Here is a 9,153-nt window from a genome sequence, read left to right as displayed (position 1 = left end):
TGCACTCAGTTGTGAGCAGAGTAAGCAACTTGGTTGAGGGGCTATATACAGTGCTCCACAAGTTTGCAAATTTTTCTTTGCCTACAGCTGTAAGCACTGCAAGCTTTTTAATGCCCTGGAAAAAAAGGCAAACGTGCTCAGTACTTCTGAGGCCCAGCCATCCACCCGGCTGCTGCACCATCTCCTCTGATGTGAAGTCTGCTGCAGTTTCTTGCACTCTACCACCTCTGCCCAGATATTAGTTTTTCCAAAGAAATTCTACTAATCTCAGTACAGCTTTCTATTCTCACCTTCTCTTGGATTAAGATAAGAGCCAGAAAGCCATCAATACTGTTAAAGTTGAAAGAATTCACACAACTCTGACCTCAGGTGGGTCTGGGAACCCAGAGAGCTACCAAGTCATTTATATGTAATCTTCATGTTTCAAGGCACTTAGTATCAAGCAAAAGCTAACACTGGTTTTGCAAAGCATGCATGCATTTCTCATATGCATAACACCAGTCTGGGAAGACTGGAAGGAGCTACAGGTCAGCTTTCATACCTGCTTTCTCCTCATTTACACACCAACATGGCCATTTCTGTTTTCTTGTCGAAGTTTTTTCCTTTCTTCTTTTTCTTCATACTGAGGACACTTTTTCCTCACCCTGTGGAATTAGGGCATGTTAGAGGTCATTCTGAACCTAGACATACATTCTCTTGTTACCAGCCCACACATCCTCTGCAGTGTTAAGACTCATGTCCTTTGAATCCTCAAGCAATTCCTCAGCACAAGGAAGTTTCAAGCAAGACAGTTTTTCAAACATTTGGCAACAAGCAGTATTTGACAATAACATCAAGGTGTCTCTGGACTATGCGCAGGCAGTTTAACCACACAGAGCCAGGGCTTCCTGGTTCAAGCCTGATTAAGTAGCAAGAAGAGGCTCTATTGCTGAAGCTGAGTGAAGGACCAGGAGACTTTCTGGGGCACAGGGCAGCACTGCTGAGTCAGATTTCCTGGTGGCTTTAACAACCAGCTTCCAAGACCAGACTGCCTTCTTCCTTCTGCCAGCAGAGCCCTGCTTGTAGCAGGGACCTTCAAGTGCTTGTGTCCCTTTAACACCCTGAAAGCTGCTTACTCAATTTCTGTTTCTCAACTCTTGTCTAGGAAGTGTTCCAGATGGACCACCTAGCTTCTTTAGAAGGAGGCACAGATAAATGAGCATCATGATTCAAGCTTGTGAGAATTCAGAGCTTGAATCAAACTTAATCCTATTACATGGATCGCTCTAGAACCTAATGATAATTGCTTCTTGCTCTTACAGCACTACAGAACTGGTTGCTTCTCATAGCAACGAGGAATGAAAAGCACTGTTCAGACAGCCAATGTTCTTCCCAGCACTCCTCAAGTTCAGATCTAATTATGAAGCAACAGTAAAGTGACAAATGCACACCTTGTTTCCCCGAATTGCAGGAAAGGGTACAGCATGTACCCAATTCAGTTCATTTACTTTGCCAAGATCTAAAATTAGACTGGACTTTTGAGTTGCACCTCCATTATCCCAAGCTCTGCTGTGGTAGAGCTGCAAGGTGAGAACTGGAGGACTGTTCCTATATTCAGATAACACTGAAGTCAGATTTCCAGAGCAGACTACCAACATCCACCCAAGTCCTGGAGAACACACGGACAAAGAGCAGAGGCACAGGTAGGCAAGTCAAGTACTTGCATATTGCATATTGCTTGTTACCAGGTACAAGAGAAGAATTTTATGCACAGCTTGAAGTACCCACCCAGAACTACTCTTTCAGTTAATTTGCAGCAGGAGCCCAGATTCTGCTGGCAGTACAGCATGGCAGGTAACTAGTTTGTTATTCTCGAATTCTTGTTTCCTCAATCTTATAAGCAGTACAATACTTGGTACTAATGGTACTTTCTCCCCCATTTGGTTTTCCCCCAATATAACTATCTAAGCACAGCAAGCTCCATTATTAAATGGACAGTTGGAGCTTTGTTTCCTGCCCTCCAGCTGTGTACCCAGGTGTTGGAGAATAGCAGTACAAGAGCCAATTACATTACTCCTCATAGGCTTCTTCTCCACAAGCATTAGGGAAAGCACTCCATTGCATCAGCATTAACATTCCTCCTCCATTTCCTGCTGATGTCCTGAACCACTATAGTTATCTTTATTACAGCAAGAGCAGAAAGGCTTTTCTTTTAGAGGACAGGTCACAGGCTGCCCACATCCAATCATGAAAAAGGATAAGTGAAAAAAATCAATTTCTCAACATCTTAGATCTCACTTCTACCCTCAGGGCTTATCCAAGCTTGAAGAGCAACTCAACCTTTTTGGAAGTTTTCTGCATAGGTAACTCAGATAAGCCATGCACATTTTGGCAGTACTGGACACAAGCCCTCCTCAAGCTAGGCAAACAAAGAGAATAATACTTACTGCACTATCACAATGATAAGTACAGTAACGAAGCTGACGCCTGAAAGCAGAACAGCTACCACCACCAACACAGTCTTCGAGTAGTCTGCCACATCATTCTTCCTTTGAGTCTTCATGAACTGTTCACCACAGCGCTCACCAAAAAAATCCTGATGACACCTGAAAGCAAACACCAACACAAGTTCTTATCAGCTCCGGTGCTGTCTGGAGCCAAGGACACCCACACACACTCAAACTTGACTTAGACATCTTCAGTTTCACATGAATCTCTAGGTGAGAGTTTTAGAGCATGTTCATGACATGCAGTCTCTGCTCTAGCACAAGGTTTGTCAGCATTTCAACAAGTCAAGATTAGTTTGGGCGTGATGTTCCAGGAAGACACACCTTTTCATTCTTCTGGTTTGAGTTTATAACCAACTGATGAGTTCAGTGGCTTGTTATGCATCTCAGATTCCATCATCACTTAATTTACATGGCAGAAAGATTCTCAGTCAAAATACTGCAGGAGATGGATCTATGCCAAGTTGACACTGATTTTTCCTCTAAGCCCTCATATGATACCAGCTCATGCAAACCACATGCAACTCACAAGGTACTTTTAACTTACTTGCAGGTCACCGTTTGGAGATGTTCTAGGTATATGCATTCACCATGGATGCAAAAGTTTTTGTATTCCATTTCACATGGAGTCCCTTTCTTTTTGTTTTTCCCTTTGTTTTTCTTCCTTCTTGATTTGCCAGCATTCTTCTCACTCCCCCTCTTTGTTGGCTTGGGCTTAACCACAGGTTCAACTGAAAAAGGACAAGATGATTCAGTCTAGCAAAGCTAAAGAGCTAGTTTCTGCTAATATGGAATAATTTTATTTGGGGGTCACGACAAAAACCTGACTAGGAAATATAGGATGCAAGTGAGCACACTGATGGGCATTTTGCATCCAGCAAAAGGGCAACAAGTTTAGAGGCTCATTACTAAGCTAAATTCTGCCACCATTAAGTCCTGCGCAATGCAGACAGCAGCACAAGAAGATGGGCTGAGAGGGCTGCCAGAGAAGAATAGCAGACTGCAAGGACTGCAGCATTCCACATGGATCAAATAGCTCAGTGCAACTGCACAGATTCAAGCAAAGACCCAGAAAGCGCATTATGAATTCACCTTGAGCAAAGCCATCCAGTTGTTTTATATGGACTCAAATAAAAGGCAAAGAGCCTCCATTGCTCTCAACTCTATTTGCATCAGTGATGAAAGGTATTTTAAGTTGCTAGATAGTCCTGGGCGCTTGTAGAGGCAAGACAGCCTGCAATCCCAGTTAGCATACTTGTTCCTCCCAAACAACCTGCAGTGCTGTCTTCAGTAGACAAGGAGATAGTTTGTTTCCAGTTCTCCTACTTTGAGAGAGATGCCAAGCGCTCCAAAGGACTGAAAGCTGAAAGCTTATTCCACAAGAGTCAGACTGTTCTGCCACTTACTGTTGCCCCTCATTATCTCAATTAGAACAAGCCTCTATAAGAGTGTGGTTTAAAAGGCTGGTGACTTAACTCTGAGTTTAAAGGAAGGGCACTCTTCCTTTCACTTCAAAGGACAAGCTAAAGCCAGCCAATGACTAAGGGTCTTCAGCACCATAGCCACCTAACAGCACTCAAAGCTAAAAACACTATTACACAGCAAGCCAGTAAAACGCTGGCTCTCTGCACAGACCATCCTTTTACACTAGCCATGAAAAGGAAGTCTTCTCAGTGCAAGGTGTTTCAGTTCAGGAATAGGACAGGAGTAACAGTTAACCAATTGAGTTTCAACAGGTCTCAATAACAGTAGGGCTCTTAGCAGTATTCTTCAAGCTGGTTATTTTTCTGTTGTGCTGTGCAGACAAAACTAAACTAACTCCTGGATTATTCTTTTCCCCAAAACACTCTGCATATAGGCAATCACCACAATAGGATGCAACTTGATCTGACTACTTCATAACCCTGTATTTCTAGTGGCAAGATATCCTGTACAACAAACAAGGTGTAGCTGGCTGTAGTCTAGACAGCTGATCATTTTAAGTTCCAGAGCAACAAGCCTGGCTTGAAGTTACTTAAAAGCAAAAATGCCTTCAGCAACCAGAGGTCTGATTCAAATGGTATAATTTATATTAATATGCAAATGAGGAACATTGTTCCTGCAGCCAGATTTCCTGTCCTAGACATGTGAACTTGCTGCTGACTCTTGAGGTCCCTGTTTTGTCCAATTAGACTTAATATTTAGTTCACACTTTCACAGCTGAGGCAGTTCACACATTCATCTCTCTTCAAGGGTCAGCCTGCTAGTTTGATCTCAGTGTCCCTGTCTGCAAGCTGCACAGTAAAGAAAACCATCCCCAGTTGAATCATAACACCTTGAAGGCTTCACAGATAAACCTGATGCCAAGTAGAAGAGCTCGTCTACAAACCAACCACCTCTGATAACAGCCCTGCTTTCTATGTAGTTATAGAAGACTTAAGTTACCAAGCCAGTGGTTTTACAGCCCAAGCTGCTCAAGAACTTTGACATTCCTATCTCCCCTGCACATCTTGAACTTGTGCTGAAAACTTCAGCACAAGTCCCTAAACACCCCAAACTGAGCATCTGAAGCATGGTCCCTCTAACACCTAAGAGTTCTTCCACTCTCATTCAAGTCTTGGGTGTTTCTGCAGGAAAAACAGCAGCCAGACCCTATCCTGGATGACCACAGTGTCAGTCTGTGGATGTCTGCTCATGGGCAAGTCGCTTACAGGTACTTCTTCAGCCTCACCCCATACAGTTTATCTTACACAACTGTGCTTGGGCCAGATGCGAAGAGGTCCTCCCATCCCCATATGATTACCAGTCAGTTGGGCCATTCAGATCTCCTGAGAGTTTACAAGTAGCCAATTCACAACAAATTCTCACAATACCTATGACAACAGTCTTGCCCGAAAGATGCTGCAATAAACACTTCGGTGAACACTCTGGGGGTTTGTTTGCTTGCTTGCCCCCAAGAAATTTTAGTCAACTTCAACCCAAACTAGCCAACAACGAGAAAACACCCAGAAAAGCCTTGATACAGGAGAGGCAACCTGATCAAAAATCCACCTTTAATGCCAAGCAGTACCCAGAAATCCTGCCAATAGTTTCATACTAGGCAGGTGGCAGTGCCTATTGCACCTCTTCTTTCAGGTTTATCCAAACAGCAGTACTGCAGGCACTCGGCTAATCTGCAGCTTTCACACACCCTAACTCCACTCACATTAATTTATCATCCCCATCAGCATAGTTTTAACGCAACAGCTTCAAGAAGGAAGGCACTTCTGCTCCGTACGCGACAAGCCAGATGTAGCAGCCTGACAGCAGAGCTAGGGCGGAAAGAGCCGGCAGCTCGCAGATAGAGGACGGCCCGCATGCCCGGGCCCCTTCCCGCCGCGAGGGGCGGGCCGCCGACTCACCTCGGATCAGGTCGTCCACGATGTACTGGTGGACGGGCGCCGCCTCTTCGTACTCCTCATCCTCCTCGTAGTCGGCGGCCGAAACCGCCTCGCCCACGCGGGCCAGGGGCTCCCGCGGGCCAGGCGCTCTGCGCCGCTCCGGCTCCGTGGCATTGGCCGAGGACGCGGCGGCAAGCCGGCACGCTGTGAGGGGAGATGGCGTCGTGGGCAGGGGTCACGCGCCGCCTCAACTGCCGCCCCAACGGTCGCCGCGCGACATTCCCCCCCCCCACCCCCCAAGCCGCGCGCGCCGCCCCCACCAACGGCCGTCAACCGCCGCCGCCGCGCGCACCCCTCACGCACCTGCGAGCGCGGCCAGCGCGGCGAGCAGCGCCACAGCTCGCATTGGCGGTCCCGGGAAGCGGCGGCGCGGAGAGGGAGAGACGCGGCTGTCGCGAAACCCGGCGGCGGCGCGCAGCGCTCCATAAGGAGCCGCCCGCCGCCGCCGCCCGCTTTATAGGCGGCGGCGGCTCCCAGCCCCGTACGTAGAGCGCCGTCAGCGGGGCGGGGCGGGGCGGGGCGGCGCCGCCCCGCGGCAGGTACGGGCGGGGCGGGGCGGGGCGGGGCGGGCGGTGGGTGCACGCGCACCTGCCGCCCTGCTGCGCGCGCCCCTCGCCTCGACCCCCCCCCCCGCCCCCAACGGCTCTAACGGGCGCCGGGAGGCGGTGGTGACCCCGGGCGGGAGGGGAAGCGGCGCTGCCGGGCCCCGTAGGCAGCGGCTGCAGGCAGACGGGGGTCCCGATGGGGCCCTGGCAACGAGGTTTTGGGGGACCCTCTGTCAGACTGCTGGGGCCGGAAGGGGCACGTCACAAGTATCTCTTTGCCCGCCATCTGTGCCTTCCTCCTCAGGATTTGCGGTGGGATCTTAGCCATGGAGGTAAAACATTGCACAGAGTTGCCATGGCAATGTGTGTACACAGAGACACAAGGAGTTTATTGCGTGGGCACACCTGTCTGGTCACTCTGCCCTTTGCTCTACCTTCTCTTCCCCTACTCCTCAGAGAGGAAGTGGGTGAGATAATGGCAGAAATATTTCTCGTCAATACCTGCAGCGATCAGCCTTAGCCTCAGTCCGTATGTGTTCGTTCAAGCGGCACATGAGTAATGACTGAGTAAGTAGAGGAGAGGAGGGTGGGCATGCATCCAGGCAGAGGCGAATGTGCTCCTTGGRGGCACTTTGGCTCATAATTGCCACTGTAGCCCCTAGTGAAGGGTGCCTTGCCACGGCCAAGTCTACTGAGCCGTTGTGTAAAAAAGCTCAAAGCAGACCTACGTTTAGGGGAGAAAAACTAGGGCAACAGGTTGTAACGTGCTGATCCCGAGTGGGAAGCAAGAAGCCCCTTCAAGCAAGCGGGAGGTGCCACAGGCGGCACCAGAGAGTACCCGGTGAGGCCCAGCAAGGAAAGCTGGGCCTTTCCACCTGTGTAAGCCATGGAAAGGTTTGGCCCCAAGGATTTGTGCCAGGAGAGCTCTGTGCGTATGGCTTGTCTCAGGTTCCTTGCTGGGGGGAAGGGGGGGGAAGTTGCAAGAGCAACATTTTACCCCCCAGGGATTCGGCTGCAAGGCAAGAGCATGCCTGACTGAGGAAGCAGAAGAGGGTGSAATGGCTATGTAATAGGATACTTAGCCAAAGACCTTCTGATTGACAGGGGCTGGAATGCTATTTACAGCTCAGAAAGCTGACAGAGCCTTTGTTTAAGGTGGCTGTGATCCAAGTTGCTCAGTCATTGAACCTTCTCCCCTCTTTTACACATGCCAAAGGAGGATATGCAGCTACAGGGGACATGTTCAGCTTTCAGCTTTCAGGGTCATGCCAGGTTCCCTGCTGAGTGCCCTGGAATTGGTAAATCTTAGGAAGCTAAATCCAAGCACTCTGTAAAAGAAGTTGCCAGATCAGGCACTTGGACATTAACCTATGACAGAATGCCTTGGCAAACTTAAATCAGCCCCTTTGTGCATATGCGCAATGATACAGATTTTACTTAAGTGAGAGCTGACTCTTTTTTCTAATCCTTGCTTTTCTGCTTGTTTTCCATGCCCTAGGGCTATGGCTCAGTCATCATTTGGGGGCAACCTAGGGCTTGATCTGGCTCCCTCCTTTCCAGCTCAGGCTTGTTTCCTTCCCATTATCTCTGTAAGTCCCGAGGCCTGGCCTGAACAGAGACTGAGTGTGTGTGAATGGACCTTTTCCAAAGGTAAAGAAGGCAGCAAGACAAAACTAAGTTTGTTTTGTGAAAATAGCCAAAGACAGGTTCATAAGATGAAAGTTTTTCTCCCTGCTCACCTGACAGTTTCAAGCTAAGTGATGGGACTACAACTTCTCCACAGAATTTTCTTTTTTTGCTACTATTAAAGTGAAGTACTTCTCCTGGCCTTCTTCTGAGAGAAAGATTTACTGGAAACATTTCCAAGTAATCTTTTTTAAATTTAGTCTGAAGAACATATGTAGCATTGAATATTTCAGCCCAAGCAGCCATGCTTGGCAAACTCCTTAGCAACTGAAAATAGAGGCTTTCAACGGGGGAAAGGGTAAATGACCTGAGTGTAATTGGCTGTGTTACCTGTACTGTTTAGAAACCAAACATGGCATATCCAACATATCCATATGACTCACTACACATTTCCTCTCTCCTCAAATCTCTAACCAATGGCTCCATTTCACTGACTGACAGAAGCAAGGAATTTGGCTCAGCACGTTTCAAATTTGTCAAACATTTAACTGACTTCCTCCTGCCCCTCCTTCTTCCTTAAAGAAAAATGAGCAGTTTGGCATACGCCAATACAGCTCAGAAAACTCTTCTTAAAGCATTTCCATGGAAATGGTTCAGAACTGCTGGTGGCCATGGCAAAAGAATAAGAGCCCTTTTCCTTTAGTATCTATGACCTATTTCTGCCAACTGTGGCCAGTACATTTGGGACGGTGAGGTAAGACACTCCTCAGCGTGCAGAAAACATAATAAGGGGTGAAGGGCACAACTTGTGAACGGGAAGGCTCAGGTTGGACGTTAGGGAAGGTGTCACTGGGAGGGTGGCACCGCCCTGAAGCAGGTCCCTGGAGAGGCCGTGGGAACCCCATCCATCCTTGGAGGTTCCCAAGCCTCAGCTGGACAAAGCCCTCCCAGCTCCCCTCTGGTGCTGGGATTCACTGTGCTTGGGGTTGGATGTGGGCCTGGAGACCTCCAGCRGTCCCTTCCCACCAYGTTTCTACAGTAAGCCAGGCCAGCGTGGTCCCTTGGCAGTAACATGGC

The 9,153-nt window shown here is 48.4% G+C and overlaps 1 protein-coding gene across 1 annotated transcript; it reads right to left on the bottom strand.

The window, feature by feature from the left end:
* Positions 1–556: 556 nt before the first annotated feature.
* Positions 557–6,251, bottom strand: AREG (amphiregulin). The gene is made up of 5 exons (XM_026090175.1): positions 6,209–6,251; positions 5,867–6,049; positions 3,034–3,217; positions 2,427–2,585; positions 557–644 (listed from the first exon to the last, which is right to left on the bottom strand). Exons 1-5 carry the CDS (start codon positions 6,249–6,251, stop codon positions 557–559), a joined length of 657 nt encoding a protein of 218 aa, XP_025945960.1.
* Positions 6,252–9,153: the final 2,902 nt, after the last annotated feature.

This window comes from Apteryx rowi, unplaced genomic scaffold, assembly GCF_003343035.1.
Source record: "Apteryx rowi isolate R43461 unplaced genomic scaffold, aptRow1 scaffold_85, whole genome shotgun sequence".
NCBI lineage: Eukaryota > Metazoa > Chordata > Aves > Apterygiformes > Apterygidae > Apteryx > Apteryx rowi.
The sequence above is the reverse complement of the archived record's forward strand: the minus strand, read 5'-3'. Positions and strand labels throughout refer to the sequence as shown.

Excerpts from the sequence above, each read along its gene's own strand:
- AREG (XM_026090175.1), bottom strand. The coding sequence starts at position 6,251 with ATGCGAGCTGTGGCGCTGCTCGCCGCGCTGGCCGCGCTCGCAG. Across the intron at positions 6,050-6,208 it reads CGCGCTGGCCGCGCTCGCAG|CGTGCCGGCTTGCCGCCGCG; the intron begins GTGCGTGAGGGG and ends CTCCCCTCACAG. Across the intron at positions 645-2,426 it reads CTTATCATTGTGATAGTGCA|GGTGAGGAAAAAGTGTCCTC; the intron begins GTAAGTATTATT and ends CTAATTCCACAG.